General features: G+C 45.1%; 1 protein-coding gene across 8 annotated transcripts in view; it reads right to left on the reverse strand.

Annotated features, from left to right (window-relative positions):
* LOC147422065 (ATP-dependent caseinolytic (Clp) protease/crotonase family protein) overlaps window positions 1-13442 on the reverse strand; it is a 63942-nt gene extending 50500 nt beyond the window's left edge. For 4 of the 8 annotated variants that reach the window (XM_086503622.1, XM_086503620.1, XM_086503624.1 and 1 more), the window contains exon 1: window positions 13249-13440. In XM_086503622.1, the coding sequence (XP_086359748.1) occupies window positions 13249-13345 (97 nt within the window). In that variant the 5' untranslated portion in view covers window positions 13346-13440. Of the gene's footprint in view, window positions 1-13248 lie in introns of all 8 variants that reach the window. The other 4 variants (XR_015186850.1, XM_086503621.1, XM_086503623.1 and 1 more) reach the window with 4 other exon arrangements.
* Window positions 13443-17926: the final 4484 nt, after the last annotated feature.

Here is a 17926-nt window from a genome sequence, read left to right on the forward strand (position 1 = left end):
AAGTGTCCTACCCAATAGGATCTGCGATGTCTATAGTCAAACCGTACGGAGAAAATGAGGAAGCCTAAGAATTGTCATGAGAATGACCGGAAGCCTGTCAATGCATGAACCTGTAACCCAGTGTGGCCAGGTGGCTAAGCTATGTAAAACTCCAAGAAGGCCACATGTAGCAATCTGCGTCGTAAACGTTCTCCGAAACAAGGAAAGCCAGACTAAACAGTCTGCACTGTAGAAGCTACCTTAAGTTGCAGCAGTCACCGATAGACCGCACGAACCACCACCGGATGGTGTCCTGTCAGTAGGTAGGGTAATCCAAGATGAGGGGAAAGCTAGACTCAACAGTCTATGCTGTGAAGGGCCTCTGAGAAGAGGTGGTCAAACAAAGCTGTCTACACTGTAATCATCCTGTAGAAGTAGGGAAGCCAGATGAAGATGTTAGGGAATAAAGGCCTAAGTGCCTTGTACTTATAACTTATAAGTTAAAAAGACTTATAAGTGAGGGGGCCCAAGTGTGAATGGCCCCCTAGTCACTTACTCATATACTCAAAAGAAAATAGCGTGGCTTTTTCCCAGATTTTAACGAGCTCTCTCTCTCTCTCACGTTTTCTCTGCGTGAGCATCTTCAGCGCCTCTCTCCCCTTCTCCTTCACTCTCATTGCATAGGACAGCAAGTGGGCTCTCTCTCCTGCTCCCCCACACATGGTATCAGAGCTTTAGGGTTTCCAAGAGAGCCATCTTCGCAACACAGATCAGAATTCTGTTTTTGCTCGCTGCGGGAAGGATATTCAACCGTTTTCGATCAACTTTGTCGCGAAGGGATCCTCTCACCGTGTAGAATCGACCTCCGGTGACAGTTTCCCCAAAATTAGGGTTTCAAAAACTGGCGAACAGCAGCCTATTTCTGCTGAAATTGACCAATTTCGGGGTCAATTTGATGCAATTTCATTAGGGCAAGTCTCACAGGTCAATCTTACAGGTGTTTCCACCAACGAGGTTCTGAAAATTCAGTAAAACAGGTGTTTACAGGTCTGATTTTTGCCCTAAAACAGGGAATTTCAGCAAGCAAATGATGTATACACCTTGTGGAAACCTTTGGTAAGGGTTTGGCAGTGAATGTACGCCGTTTTGGGGTGATTTCGCGTGAAATTTGCTCGCTGTTTTTCTGTAACAGCAAGCTGTTTTTTGCCCGATTGCGCACATTTGGGCGTGTTTAGGTCGGCAAAACAGGGTTTCAGTGTTTGCAATCACTCAGAATGGCTTCTAGCAGTGAAAGTGGCAATTTGTTGCACATTCGCAAGCTTGAAGGTGCCCATAACTTTGCTATATGGAAGAAGCAATGTTATAATGTGATGTTGCAGAAGAAACAGGCGAAACCTATTAAGTTACAGGGTGTGAAACCGGTTGATATGGAGGTTGAAGAATGGGAAGAAGTGGACGAGTTGGCTCGCTCCACGATCATGCTTTCGGTGTCTGACAATTTACTCTTCAATGTAGAGAATGAGCAGACAGCATGGGGCATGTGGAAGCGTTTAGACGAGTTGTATGCACAACAGAGTGCTGCCAGTAAAGTGTATTGGCTTAAGAAGCTTATGGATCTCCGCATGAAGGAGGGCACGCACATGTCAGTGCACATCAATGAATTCAATTCTATTTTCAGCCAACTGACAGAGCTGAAATTCACGATTGATGAGGAGTTCAAAGCTACTTTTCTGCTATGCACATTGCTCGAGAGTTGGGATGTATTCCGGACAGCTCTTAGTAACTCAAGTGCTTCACTTAAGTATGCAGATGTAGAGAGTTCTCTCTTGATGGAAGAGATGAACAGGAAGAACACCACAGGTGGGTCTTCTAATGCATTGCACTTGAAAGGCAGGTCTCAACAGAGGGAGAAATCTGACAGTAAGGACAGGGCACGCAGCAAATCTCGTAGGAAAGATGTTGTGTGTCATCATTGTGGAAAGAAAGGGCATTATAAACGGGAATGCTATGAGTGGAAGAAAGAGAAGAACAAGGGTGCTGAAACTGATGCAAAGGACAAGGGGAATGCCAAGAAGAGCGCTGTGTTGATTGAGGAAATCAATGTTGCTAGTAGTTGTGACAGTGAGAGCAGCACTGATGTACTCAATGCCTCTTCTGTGGATGCACATACCCTTGCTATGGGTTCTGATGTGGACATGCATACTTGGATTCTTGATTCAGGTGCCTCCTTTCATGTAACACCTCATAGGGATTGGTTTACACAGTACTCAGGTGAGGTGCAGGGCACTGTTTATTTGGGAGACAACTATGCATGTGACATTGCAGGTATTGGCAGTGTCCAGTTTTCTTTTGCTGATGGTATGACTTTTGTTTTGCACAAAGTGCGTCATGTGCCACAACTCAAGAAGAGTTTGATTAGTACAGGGCAGCTAGATGATGCAGGCTATCACACCACTTTTGGTGATAGCAAGTGGAAAATTTGTAAAGGGGCCCGGATTGTAGCCAAGGGTTGTAAATCGGACACTCTGTATCCTTTGCATGTATCTAGTGTGCGTGACCATGTTGTCGCCGTAACCGAGCAGCCAAGAGTCTCTTTGTGGCATGGCCGGTTGGGACACATGAGTAAAAGAGGAATGGAAACTCTGTCTCGTTGTGGTTATTTGCCGTGTTTGAGGTATGCTGATTTTTCTCATTGTGAGCACTGTATTTATGGTAAGCACAGTCAAACACCGCACAAAAGGTCTTTTTCTTTGAAGTCTGACAGGTTAGACTTAGTGCATTCCGATGTATGTGAAATGCCACAGTTGTCCTTAGGGGGAAAGAAATATTTTGTCTCGTTTATCGATGATGCTACACATAAGGTGTGGGTGTATCCAATACGTGCTAAAAGCGATGTTTTGGATACTTTCAAGAAGTTTCTTGCGTTTGTTGAGAATCAAACTGACAAGAAGCTTAGGTCTTTGCGCTCAGACAATGGGGGAGAGTATGTATCAAAAGCATTTATTGACTTTTGTGCTACTAAAGGTATTAAAAGAGAGCTCACGGCTCCTTTTAATCCCTCTCAGAATGGAGTTGCAGAGAGGTTGAACCGGACTATCCAAGAGAAAGTTCGGAGTATGCTGTCACATGCTGCATTACCTCATGGTTTTTGGGCAGAAGCTGTACAAACAGCTATTCACTTGATTAATCGCTCACCTAGCAAGGCTTTGGGTGGAAAGGTGCCTGAGGAGGTGTGGTCTGGCAAGCCACCCTCATATGCACATTTAAGAGTGTTTGGTTGTGAGGCCTATGTTCACATCCGGAGTGAACTGCGCACCAAACTAGAACCAAAGTCTCATAAATGCATTTTCCTAGGATATGGTGAGGATGGTGAAATGGGGTATAGATTATGGGATCCCGCATTACGGAAAATCATACGCAGCAATGATGTCATCTTCAATGAGGATTGCATGCACAAACAGCCCACAAAGGTCGAGGAAGTGCGCCGGGTTGTTTTTCGTGAAGATGTTACATATGGACAGCCAAGAAGGCCCAATGTTCAGCAGCCTTTACATGCTGAAAATGGTGCTGAAAATCAGCCATTAGCTGCTGAAAATCAACCCCAACAAGTTGCCATTGATGCACCACAGGTAGGGGAACAGGTTGATGCTCCTAGACCGCCCGTTGTTGCGATGCAACCGGCTGAACAGCCTGCTGTTTTTGATGGTTTACAGGCTGAAAATCCACCTGTTATGGATCATTGGGTGCGTAGATCTACTCGGGTGACAAGGCCCCCCGATAGATATGAACCGTCTTTGGACTATGTCATGCTTACTGATTGTGGTGAGCCGTCTTGCTATAAAGAGGCTATGCAACGTGAAGACAGTAAGAAATGGTTCAAAGCAATGGTTTCGGAAATGCAGTCTTTGGAGAAAAACCATACATGGGACTTGGTTGATTTGCCTAAAGGGCATAAGGCTCTGCCATGTAAATGGGTTTACAAGACCAAGGTCACATCTGATGCTTCTTCTAAGTACAAGGCACGTTTGGTTGCTAAAGGGTACAAGCAAAAGCATGGTGTGGATTTTGATGAGATTTTTTCTCCTGTTGTAAAGCTTGCCACATTACGTCTTGTTTTAGGCCTGGTTGCTTCTGAAGATATGGAGTTAAAGCAAATGGATGTCAAAACAGCGTTTTTGCATGGCGATTTGCTTGAGATGATCTATATGATGCAGCCAGAAGGTTTTGTGTCAAAGGGGCAAGAGAAGAAAGTATGTAGACTCTTGAAGAGCTTGTATGGTTTGAAACAGTCTCCCCGTGCATGGTATCACAAGTTTGATACATTCATGAGGTCTCAAGGATACAAAAGAAGTAATTCTGATCACTGTTTGTATATCAAAACGGCAAGTGATGGATCTCTTCTATTGCTGATTTTGTATGTTGATGACATGCTTATTGCGGGTAACAATGTCACGGAGTTGGATGCATTACAGCAAAGCTTAAAAAATCGCTTTGACATGAAGGATCTTGGTGATGCTAATCATATTTTGGGCATGCGTATCTCTCGAGATAGACCTAACAGGCGTCTGTATCTATCTCAACGAGATTATGTTAATAAGGTGCTACATCGTTTTCATATGGATGGGGGAAAGGCACTTGGTACTCCGCTGCCTCCATATGTAAAACTGACTGCACATGACTGCCCAAACACAGATGATATGCGGGCTGAAATGGCCAAGATTCCTTATGCATCAGCCGTTGGCAGTTTGATGTATGCTATGGTTGCTACACGTCCGGACATTGCATTTGCGGTGGGAGTGGTAAGCAGGTACATGAGCAATCCTGGCAAAAAGCATTGGGAAGCAATGAAGTGTATCTTGAGATACTTGAAAGGCACTAAAGACTTGTGCATTTGTTTTGGGAAGAGTGAGACATCTGTGCATGGCTTTACAGATGCAGATTTTGCTGGACATCCAGATTGCAGGAAGTCTACCTCTAGATATGTGTTTACATTCACAGGAGGTGCAGTTTCTTGGATTTCTAGACTGCAAAAATGTGTTGCTTTGTCTACCACTGAGGCTGAGTATGTGGCTGCCACTGAGGCATGCAAAGAAGCTTTGTGGCTCATGCGTTTGGTAGAAGAGCTTGGCATTAAGTCACCGGTTCCTGTGCTACACTGTGATAGTCAGAGTGCTATTATGCTTGCAAGGAATCCTGTTTTTCATGCCAAGACAAAGCACATAGAGGTGAAGTATCATTTTATCAGGAGTGTGCTTGATGACAAGAGCATTACACTTGTCAAGGTGCACACAGATGACAATCCTGCAGATCTTTTGACCAAGAGTCTTCCAGCAGAGCGGTTTGCATATTGCCATCAGATGATTGGTGTTGGATGAGTAAGTGCATGATCAGCTGTTGTATCATAGTTAGCTGATTCTTTGATCTCCCAAGGTACATTGCCTTTAGGTGGGAGGTTGTTAGGGAATAAAGGCCTAAGTGCCTTGTACTTATAACTTATAAGTTAAAAAGACTTATAAGTGAGGGGGCCCAAGTGTGAATGGCCCCCTAGTCACTTACTCATATACTCAAATATGAAGCCCAAAAGAAAATAGCGTGGCTTTTTCCCAGATTTTAACGAGCTCTCTCTCTCTCTCACGTTTTCTCTGCGTGAGCATCTTCAACGCCTCTCTCCCCTTCTCCTTCACTCTCATTGCATAGGACAGCAAGTGGGCTCTCTCTCCTGCTCCCCCACAGAAGAAGTGTGCGTTGTGAAGATACTTTAAGAAGAGGAAAGGCAAGACAGATCTGTTTGCGCCGTCTTGCCTGTATCTCTTGCCTCCAATCCTCCGGTGTCAACCAAAACAAAATCCGCACCAACACCACCAAACCGCAACTCGGTGTGGCTCTCAATGTGAATGAGCTAGGAGTGGGCAATAAGCCACCAAGCCGCAACTCGGTGTGGCTCTCAATGTGAATGAGCCGGGAGTGGCCTACTGCCCAAGTCGGGGGATAAGTCTGCTGTAAGGTTACTGAGGGTGAGTGTAAGCAACTCTGAAGGTAGCAATCCAAATGATCAGGAGTGTAGAAGAGCAACTGCACTACCATCCAAGCCAAGCTCCAGGTGACTCCAAATGTAGTCACTGGATGCGTGATCTCTCGCATCTCGCGGGTAAACTCTCCAAGAGAGTCTAAAGCACTGAAGTACCACTCCAGTCTGTAGATCCAAGCATGAACATGTCCAAGAAGAGATCCAAGATCCTCTCCCTAAGTCCATGTAGATGCTCCTGTGTAAGCAAGTGATCTGACGTGTTGAGGTCAAGTGATAAGTGTCTGTCCACCCAAGATAGTGGTGTCTTCTTTGGGAATGTCGGAATCCCAAATGCCACAAGCATGGCCATATCTCGTGTGAACTCTGCTGATGAGTGCATGGGTGTGTCAATAGCAAACCACAAGTCACCACCCCCTCTGCAGTGCGGAACCACCGAATGATGGTTGGAATGAATCAATCTCCCAAGGATCGATGGATAAGATCTCAAGTAGCCGAAGAAGGTACCGTCTCCAATGTTGTAGCAGTCCAAGATAATCGCTCAGACAACCACCGGATGGTGTCTTGACAAGCAAGGGATTGAACAACCGCACAAAAGGCAAAAAAATCAGCCTGCTGTCCGCCCATAAAACGCTGCAAAGGGGGCTGAAAACGCTGCTGTAACAGAGAATTCAGCGTGCATGTACGCCACCGATCGGTACAAGAGCGTCGCAGAGGTTATGGGTGAGGGATCCTCGCACTTCTCAGCCATCGGAGAGCTGAAAACAGAGAAAAAACACCAAGTAAATAATGCCAAAAAAGTGCCGATTTCGTGTAGATACCTGACCAAGAGTGTAGAGCTGCAAGTGCTAGGCGGTGTAGGCCTCTCCTGTAGGTGCAAAAGCTCAACATTTTGCTTAAAACGCAGCAAGGACCAACATACGCAAGCTGTCCCAAAACGCAGGGCAGATCTGGTGCGGATTTGGTGCGATCTTGTTGCAAGGAGGGGCGCCAAGGGTAGGAGATGCAGATCTTTGCTTGCAACTGCAAAATGCCAGCAGCATGCAAAAAACGCTAGGTCATGTGAAAAACGCTAGGCAACTTGGTGATGTTCCCGCGACGGAAAGTTGCAGAGATGCTAGCGCTAGCTTCCAGAAGAGAGATTGTTGGCTGATCCGGTCCTTTGGGAGGAGAGCCTGATGCAGAAGCGCCCTCAACGCTAGCGACTGACACCATGTGAGTGCGCATGTGTGGAAGCGTGAGAGAGAGAGAGAGAGAGAGAGAGAGAGAGAGAGAGAGAGAGAGAGAGAGAGAGAGAGAGAGAGAGAGAACAAACGCAAGATGTTGTGGAAGAGGGGGCGATCAGCCCCCCATGACTACCATGAGCAGAAGACCCAATACACAATGATCAGATGAAGGAAGTGGGTACCTCCCAAGCCCCATAAATAGGTGCCCAAGGGGAGGTAGGGCAAATGCTTGGAAAATACCCCACGACCCAACAAGAAAAGAAATCTATATGAGGGTGCCCGGACAAGGTGGGCCGCCGGTCCCAAACTCGGGTGGCCGAACCAGGAGCAATCTAGACTATGGGTGGCTGGCCCGGAGACATACTAGCCGTACATGTATGCCCTTAACCTGTGAAGCAGCAGAGTGGTGTAAGTCTAACAGGAGTGTCCAAGTCTGTTACACTGATATCAGAGCTCAGAAAGATTCTTCTACAGAGGATCTGATCCTTTTTTTTGGCAGCACACATAGTTTTTTTTCTTTTAAAGAATCTCCGTGTCCCGGACCCGTACCAGACTTGGACTTACCAGCCACTCCCACCCTTCGTACATCACGCATCGGGCGCACTCCCGTCTTCATCGCTCTCTCTTACAGGGCAGAAGCCATAAAGAATTCAAGATTACTCATGGGTTCTCTCGAGAATCTAACAGAGATAACACCTTAAGGTGTTCATGCAAAAGAAAAGTTGAAATCTGACGCGGGAACTGAAGAAAAGAATGAAGATTTGGACAGATTCTTGGTGGAAAATTTTGCCAAAGTGGAGTACAAACGTCCTGCAGGTTGATACATGTGTGAAAAGATTGATCAAGTACTCCAAAGATCAGAGACTTGCGAAAAACCTAAAGAATTACCCAATTAATGAGATTTACTCGAGATGGTGTGAGACCATTGCTTCTTCTCTCAGGTCGGGAGGGAAGTTGAAATGACAGACGAGTGCAGAAAAGCGGAACCTGTGTTCGCCGAAGAGCCGGACCAAACTCTTCAATAGAAGACGAACCAGAGGACCACCAAAAAATAAGCCAGAAAGTTACAGAGTAGCAGCCGAGCGCAGAAATGAAAGATGAAAGCAGGATTGGTACCACATTGCGTGGGGACCAACCCGAATCAGATGAAGGAAAGCACAAAACTTTGCCCCATGCAAGTGAAAGATCAGGAAGCCCTCATTTTCTTTGATGGAGGAGCCAAGGCCAACTTTATTGGCGGCTCGACTTTAAATTACGCTCAATAGGTTAAGGCCACAAGCGGAGGCAGTTCTAGTGGCACCCGGACGGGATGTTGCCATTACACCTGTCATTGGCGAACTTCATTTGCATTGTCAGGGGTATTTAGGGCACGAGGACTTTTATATCATGCCTTTGGAAGGGTGTGATGTCCTCCTAGGAATCCTTTGGTACCACAAGAAGAACGCTGTGGTTGACTATAGAGCTAAGAAACTCAAAAAGGAACAAGATTTTCTGCAATAGAGGCTGACTGTTTCTCTGAGGGCGTACAAGGAGAGTTCCCTCCTTCATGTCTGAAGATCACATGATTGATTCCTGGTAGTACACCACCAAACCGGCCACCTTACAAAGTTAGCTGAGGCCAAAATAAAGAAACAATGAACCAGAACATATTTCCACATTACGAGGATCAATGATATACTCGACAGACTTCAGGGTTCTACTTGCCAAATTGATATGAAGAGTGGTTATCATCATATCTAAATTGCTCCTGAAGACGTCTACAAGACAGCTTTCAAGACAACTTTTGGGATTTTCAGAGAGTTTTACAAGCATTGCGGAGGCATAAATTGGTTATAAATGTGGAAAAGAGGGAATTTTTCTTCCCTGAGATACACTTCCTGGGACATATCGTCTTAGCAGTAGAGGTAAAAGATGGACCCGGCCAAAATTGAGACTATACATTATTGGCCTGATTTGAAGAATGTTCATGAGGTTCGAAGCTTATCTAAGCGTGTGCTCATATTATCGATAATTCATTCAAAAATTTGCAAAGATAGTTTCTCCATTGCATATGCTGACTCACAAAGGAGCTCCTTTTATTTGGGAACAACAGAGATTGCAGCCTTTGAGACTCTCAAAGAAAAAGTTGACTACTGGACTCGTGTTGGCCTTACCAAACTTTTTTTTTCCGAGAAAAAGATCATTCTATTAGTTAATGAAATTGCCCATAGGGCTACAACCACCTCTTCAAGAGAGGGCTACAACAATCATAATGGGGAGACTCTCCCAATGAAAAAACAGCATATGTACAATGAGGCTAAATCAAGAAATGGGAGGAGGGAAAAGCCATACAGGTGGACGGTAGTGCCATCTGAGTACACCCTGGACCATGGTGAAAAAAGGCCGGCCTACGCCAGAGTCGAAGGAAAGCCTCTCTACGCTCCCGCATGCGGTCGGAGCTGCCCTCGAGTCTCTCGAGCTGTCTTCTGAGAGTATGGATCAGCTCTAGCCAAAGATCACGAACAGTCTCTGCTGGTGGTACAGGGCGAGCCTCAAAGATGCGGAAGCAACGGGCCCGCCAGATGAACCAGAGTGTCAGGCCACTGATGAGCTCCTAGCACTCCTCTCTCACTGCATCACTCCTGTGGAGTAAGCTTTGTGGCAGGCTGGAGTGTAGGTCGCTCCCCCTGAATCACTATCATCCTGCTGGTGGAAGATAGCTCAAACTGAAGAGCCGGGCCCACGAGAGTGGACCAAGCAGCTGCCCCCCAAGTGTACTGCCGAGCCGTGGAAAGAGCAGGCATCAACCGAAGAACACAAAGCCACACCTGTTGTGCCACAGGACAGTCCCACAGACAGTGACGCTGACTCTGCAAAGATGGTCACAAGCTGCATATGCGGCTGAGAGACCTATGTACAAGCCAGCTCCCAACTGCTGTAGCTCTGTATGCGACCAACCACTGGAACAAAGTGACTCGCCTCGACTGTCTGGAGTCCCACAACCTCTCCCAAAAGGCTGCCAAGAACTCAGCTATGAGACCCTCCTCCTTCCAATGAGGTGCTATATTCCAAGAGTTCCAAGAGATCAACAAGTTGAATCTCGTGCACGCAGGACTGCACAAGAGAGGAGTTACTCCGCTTTATTGTCACAAATTACCTAGAAAGAATAAAGTCACTGATTTTCCTTTGGATTTCAGGGATACTGATGGGATAACAGTATTTTGTTGGATGACTTTATGAAAGAAGTATTTCGACATGGGAATTCCTGGGACTGATTCTGATTGATGAACACTCTAACATGTGGCTGTGTTTCAGTGCAGGACTGAAAGACAAAATGACTGCAGCATTTCGGTCTTGAATATCTCTATAGACATGATCGCACTAAGGATTAGTTATCTGACATCAGTGAGATCTGGGATAGATCTAAATGTAATTACTAATAAATACGTTGTTGGTAGTCATTGCTTGAAATTTGGAATGAATTTTTCTGTGATTGATTTGATATGTCATGTGATGTGATGTGAAGTGATGTGACTGTCGTCTTTGTACAAGTGCTAGATGTGTCGTGTCTAGTACATCGGTACTTAGAGTCAGCGTCTATTGAATTGGTTTATGGCCTCTGTCTATTTTGCAGGCATAATCGAGGGCGATTACAATACTTTCAAGAGGGGGGTATGTCACAAACTGATGACGTGGCATAACCACTCGCGGACAGATTGATGACATGGCAACCTATACGGACAGCAAGCCACGCGGCGACAGTACAAAATCCCGCAAAACGTGTTGGCAAGCTGACGTGGCAGATTGTGCGGATTTCCGCGTTTCATGCTGACTGCTAACGTGGCAGGGATGTTTGGAGCGCTGGCTGTTTTTTTGGGTAGTTTTTCGAGCCGGTTGCTGTTGGGATCCCTTGCTTTTGCGTTTAACTACTTTTGGGGCTCTGCTTTTGGCATCCCTTTGTAAAAATCAAAGGAACCCAAGGGCCTCTTCAAGGCATCTGGACGCATAGCCTAAGAGCCAAGGACCCGCAAGAGTTGTACTTTGCAATGAGTAATGAAAAAGAAATACCGAAAGGGTCTTTGAGGCCAATCTCTCTGGGCACGGAACTACATCGGGCCGTGTCGACTCTCTCTTTGTTAAAGATCATGATTATGAAGTTTCTATTCGTGTGTTGCTATTGATTTCTCGCTTGGAGTGTCCAAAGTTGTTACACCATTCATGCCACCCCACAAAAATTTGCATACAAGGCGCCTTAAAAGCGCCATGATGCCCGAGCGAAGAGTCATACAGGATGTGGTGAACCAAGCTGTCACAAGAAGAACCTAATTCACCACCAGAACTCTTCCAGCCAAAGATAAATGCAAGGATGACAAATGGCAAAGTTTTTTCCTAATGGACTGTAGCGGGCGCAAACTGCTGCTCAACAGACACATCAATCCCGACATAGAAAAGCAAATATCTACAAGTCTGCCCTTTAGGTAGCCAAGTGAAACTATCTTGTGCACTCGTTGACAATCTTCGTCTACTCCTACTAGAAAGCCAAAAGGCTTGTGCCAGTTTATAAGAGCACCATTGGCCATGCAGAAGGTAGAAAGAGCGTCCAGTAGACTGTCCAAGGTAGGTGTGTCATTATTCATATCGAACAAAGAGCATAGTGTCATCAACATATCCTTAATCCAACAAATTTGGCAAGTCAGCCAACGGTATAGCAAGACCTCTCAACTATGGGGTTCTGTGGCGGAAGATGAGAGACAGAACTGAACGAGACAGAGGAAAGCAGCATCCAATGTGGCCTCTAATTGTGATTGTGCTCGAAGCAGTACAGTATAATGCAGATGCACCTCTGATCCAGTGCAAGGAAAAACCCATCCTCTGAATAGTGCCCTCCAAGAAACCACAATCAACTCTAGCATAAGCCTTCTCAAAATCAAGAAGCATGAAAGTTATAGGCTAATCTGTCTGACGAGCCCACTTGATTGCTCCATAGAAAGTGAAGATGTTATCTAAGATACACCGGTCTGCACGAAACCTGTCTGCAAAGCATGGATGAGATCAGGCATTAAGGGTTTCAAATGTGGTGTTGCTGGAGGAAGCGCCTGCCGAAAAGTATGGTGACAAGGAGCCTTCTGCCAACCACCAATTGCGCCTTGAGGTGGAGAATGATGTGGCTTAGAGTTACGCGGAGGATGGGAAGGACATTCCTAAACTGATGGCATCTAAGACACTGATCCGGACGACCTGGTCTGTGGTAAGATCGTGAAGTCGTACTATATCCAGGAAATACGTGTCTAGACATGTATTTGTGGTGTGTCGATCTTTGTAGCCAGTGAACCTGGCATAACCACGCCCCACCTAGCGGCTACACCAACACAATCTGAAAGGTGGACTAGGAGCAATGGAAAGGAGAGAGTGACTGGAAAACGAGGCATCCTTTGGTGATAATCAAACTCCTCAACATCAAAGTCTGGTGTCCAGCACTCTAAAACCAACAACCAGATCCCTACAACAATAGAAGAGCATTTGTAGAGAGACAAGGCACAGCGGTTGTCTGACAGCTGTACCTAAAAGATGCCATGGCCCAATTTGATGAGCTCCAAGATGCTACCTTCGGAGCCACCGAAGGAAGACTGGAGCCACTCTCAAACTGTGCCGCGTAAAGGGGAGAGGCCCACCATGCACCCAACTAGTGTCCAGCCCAGGTAATGTCTAGTGGCCGCCTCAATAATGGCTAGGTCCTCCGTAATCGGGTCATATGTCCAAGTGAAGGGTGCGTGCGCAGTCGCCGTGACTTGCCCGGTGCAAGTGTGGTGGCCACCATGGAGAAGAACTGACCAAAGTGAAGTCGAAGAAGTCAAAGCTCTCTCCCTCTCTCCCTCTCTCTCTCTCACACACACACACACACACAAAAGACTAACTGTGACTCGAAGATCGAGCCAAATTATTCAAAGAAGCGTTGCCCCGCGCGCGCGCGCGCGCGCACACACACACACACAGAGAGAGAGAGAGAGAGAGAGAGAGAGAGAGAGAGAGAGAGAGAACCCAAGTTCATGGCGTTGAGAGCTTTGGGCCTGTCCAGAGTGATGACCGCCAGCCCATTATCTGCTACTGTCGCCTGCACCATTTGCTGTGCTGCCATGCCAACGAAGCTCCAGTAAATGAATTACAAAGGGGCCTGCAGCTGAAAGCTTTCCGTCGACTGAAATTACAAGTAGTGACCGTAACTAAGGTTGGGTTCAGACTGCCCGCCCGAGCATGAGGAACAGGCAAAACTTGATTATCTCCATGTGGCTGGGTTTTTATAACGGCAACATCGAAAGCTTGGCTTTTTTTATTAGCAACTTCACTCTTTGAATCTATATGTATTCTATAGAAGCATCCTGGGCTCCCTTTACACTTGCCGGAAAATGCGAGCGGAGGGCTAGAGTCCAAAAATCATCATCGTCAGAGCATTCTCCAACGTTTAATGATTGGAGCCCACAATTCGCCAACATTTAACGATTGGAGCCCACAAATCTGAAACCTTCGCTACTCCAGCCAGTTCGAACTTTGATAAACAGTTCAGAGAGAGAGTTGAGAGAGCTCCATCGGCAACACTTGCAGATGAGCAACACATATGTGGTGTGTGTGTGGGTAAGAGCGCGCGCGTGCGCGTGCACATAGTTATTGCAGGCCACGTTGCCTTGCCGGAGCCTTCTACCACGCACGCCAACTGCACAGACAGAGATTGGATCCTCTCCTTTGCCCCCAAGTCACCTCCCCGCGTTCTCGACAACACGACTCCCCAAAGCCCACAAGCTGTGACCAAGCAGACCCTCCTCCCTCTTCCATGCCTGGTTACATGAGTCCACCCAATCCACTAGCCGGGGCTTCCCAATTGCAGCCGTCGTCCCTTGGTCACTGCAGTAGCTCCCTGGCTACCGTCCCTTGGCCACGCTGCCTTGCCGTCAATCCCCAACTGCAGCCACAGAGAGAGAGAGAGAGAGAGAGAGAGAGAGAGAGAGAGAGAGAGAGAGAGAGGAAGAGAGAGTGTGCACTGTGTGTGTCTGTGTGTGTCTGTGTGTGTGTGTGTGAGAGAGAGAGAGAGCACTGCACATCAGCCACAATGGCGCAGCCAGAGAGAGTGTTTCTCATTGCGCAGCCAGAGAGAGAGCGCACGTTACTCATTCCGTAGCCACGAAGAGAAAGAGAGGAAGAGAGAGATTGCATTTGTGTGTGTGTGTGTGTGTGTGTGAGAGAGAGAGAGAGAGAGAGAGCAATTATCTTCTCACCCACAATGGTGCAACCAGAGAGAGAGAGAGAGAGAGAGAGAGAGAGAGAGAGCACTGTTTGTTTGTTTGTGTGTGTGTGTGTGTGTGTGTGTGTGTGTGTGTGTGTGTGTGTGTGTGTGTTTGAGAGAGAGAGCGTTTTCTCTCGCTCCTTGCAGATGCAATAGGCAACAATGCGCGCGCTCTCAAAAGCTAGGCCAACCAGCTACCCTATTCATCGTCGGTTCAACCAGGTAAGTTATATTTCATCTTTAGTTTATTTATTAAAATGTTGCTTTGGTTTTTTTAATTCACAGAGAGAGAGTAGGTTACTAGGAAATTACAAAATGAAGATCCACTTTTACCATTAAAACACAGAGGTTAGGAATGCTCAATAGAACTCTTATTGGAAGCCATTATAATTAAAAAATGCTTATTTACAAACAATGGAGAGAGAGGAAAGCTTAAACTTTGGTAGCTTGAGCTAGATTGCAATGTTTTAGCCAAAGGAAGATCCTGTTACCTGTCACCATCACCATCAAAACAAACATAAAAATGTTAGTAAAAAATGGTGGAAGGCAGGTGTCATAGGATGATCCTACATGTCATAGATGTCAAGCTAAAAAAGAACAATCAAAAGCAAAAGTAAGCTACAAACCTGAGAGGAAGATTCCATTTGAGTAGAGTGGTGAGAGGGTGTGGTGAGATTTCTCTTTTTTTGACAGCTAGTTTGTGAAAAAATGTCACCTTGAAATGGACAACCAAACCTCTATATTTATAGGCTAGAGAGAAAAAAGAGTGCAACCTCAAAAACAAAGAGAGGGAAGCCCAAAGGGTGCACGGTTAGGGAGGGGTGGAGTGGGGGTAGTGGAGTTATATATATATATATATATATATATATATATATATATTGGGGGGTGAGGTTGAAGTAAAAGATACTTCCATCCAAAATCTTGTAACCTTATAAGCCTCTTGGTCTAGGCTCTAATGTGTGCACTAGATTAGTCTTTAGAGGTGGTTTTTGTGCTAGAGAGAGAGAGAGAGAGAGATGAAATAAAATGTTATATTAATGTCTTCTAAAGGCCAAAATGACCTATGAGACCAAACTGTTACAAAATTGTGAATCTGATTCCATGTCTAGGTTTTTTCTCATTCAGAGAGACACAGAGAGAGAGAGAGAGAGAGAGAGAGAGAGAGAGAGAGAAAGAGAGATGAAATGAAATGTCGTATTAACAGTTGTGTATGAGAGAGAGAGAGAGAGAATTGAAAATAGAGATTAAAATTTATTGAGAAAGAGAGAGAAAGAAATGAAATGATATATTAACATCTTAAAGAGGTCGGTGTTGCCTAGGCAACCAAACCATTTCGAACTGGTGAACCCTAAACCATGCATGGTATTGTGTGGGGTATGTGTGATCACTAATACATGTGTGCCCAATGTCGTATGAGAGAGAGAGAGAGGTAAATATGATACCATGTCTGCGTATAACAAAAAGAGACCCTAAAATGAATCTAGATTATAAAAAACCAAAGAGAGAGCAGCCTGAGTACACTATGGTGAATTTGATACCATGTATAGCTATGTGGGGTATGTGTGATCACCTACTATATGGGTGCCCAGTGCAACATAACCGTTACATACTGTAAATATGATACCATGTCTGCACTTAAAAAAAGGAGATGTTGTTTAATATAGGGTTGCTACTTATTGGAACTATGTAGGGGGGGTGTCATCACTGGTACAATGTGTGTCCTTTACAATGTAATCGAGACCAAACTGTTATAATTTGGTGAATCTGATACCATGTTTGCGTATAACAAAAAGAGACCCTAAAATGAATCTAGATTAAAAACAGAGAGATTATAAAAAAAAACCAAAGAGAGAGCAGCCCGAGTACACTATGGTGAATCTGATACCATGTATAGCTGTGTGGGGTATGTGTGATCACCTATTGTATGGGTGCCCAATGCAACATAACCGTTACATACTGGTAAATCTGATACCATGTCTGCGCTTAAAAAAAGGAGATGTTATATTTAATGTAGGGTTGCTACTTATTGGAACTATGTGGGGTGTGTGTCATCACTGGTACAATGTGCGTCCTTTACAATATAATCGAGACCAAACTGTTACAATTTGGTGAATCTGATACCATGTTTGCGTATAACAAAAAGAGACTCTAAAATGAATCTAGATTATAAAAAGAGAGATTATAAAAAACCAAAGAGAGAGCAGTCCGAGTACACTATGGTGAATCTGATACCATGTATAGCTGTGTGGGGTATGTGTGATCACCTATTGTATGGGTGCCCAATGCAACAAAACCGTTACATACGGGTAAATCTGATACCATGTCTGCGCTTAAAAAAAGGAGATGCTATATTTAATGTAGGGTTGCTACTTATTGAAACTATGTGGGGTGTGTGTCATCACTGAAATTGTGTGTATAATTGAGACCAAACTGTTACAATTTGGTGAATCTGATACCATGTGTAGCTGTGTGGGATATGTGTGATCACCGATATAATGGGTGCCCAATGCGCCATATATAAGAGAGAGCGAGAGAGAGAGAGAGAGAGAGAGAGAGAGAGAGAGAGAGAGAGGAATTGAAATGAACTTTTATATTAAAGTCTTCAAATGGTCAAAATAACTTATGAGACAAAAAGGATACATCCACGATGAACCACATAGGCAAAGAGAAAGTGACAAAGAAGCAAGCTAAGAATCTATTCCAAAATAACTTACGATACTAAAAGTTACATCCCAATAATGTCTAGAAAGTGCAACATAGATGAGGAGGCTTATAGGAGAAATTTCCAATGCTTTATTCTCTCTCTGGCTACTGTTTGGGGGGGGGGGGGGGGGGGGGGGGGGGGGGGGGAGAGAGAGAGGCTAGGTGGAGAAATTTCCAATGCTTTGTTACCCCTCGAGCAATGCTAGGCAAGTGTGCTATTTGATATGTGGAAGACAAGATGTACACACTTTATAAGCATGATTCTTAGAAAGCTCTAATATCCTGGAACTCTAAGGGACATTTCACATATCAGCATTTCACATTTGGGATCCTAAAACCAAAAGAGAGAGGGACAGATAGGTAGATATACGTGCGTGATTGATAGGATATTACACTTTCCTCTTCATGTTCATACTCTCTCTCTCTCTCTCTCTCTCTCTCTCTCTCTCTCTCTCTCTCATTCTCTCTCTCATTTAAAATACCTCTCTTGGGTGATAAAAAAATTATGCTACCATCCTTTGGTTACTATGAGTGGGAGGGTATGCCAGTTAACTGTGCTTACTTTCACACCCTACAAAACCCAAAGGTCTCCTGGATGATTAGTCCCACACAATGGTAAATCAAAAACAAGATATGAATATACAAAAAGATACATAGATAGATAGATAGATAGTAGAGAGAGAGAGAGAGAGAGAGAGAGAGAGTTTTCTAATGCTTTGAGCATTTACTAAAGAGAAA

This window comes from Adiantum capillus-veneris, chromosome 27, assembly GCF_014529385.1.
Source record: "Adiantum capillus-veneris isolate H3 chromosome 27, ASM1452938v2, whole genome shotgun sequence".
Lineage (NCBI taxonomy): Eukaryota > Viridiplantae > Streptophyta > Polypodiopsida > Polypodiales > Pteridaceae > Adiantum > Adiantum capillus-veneris.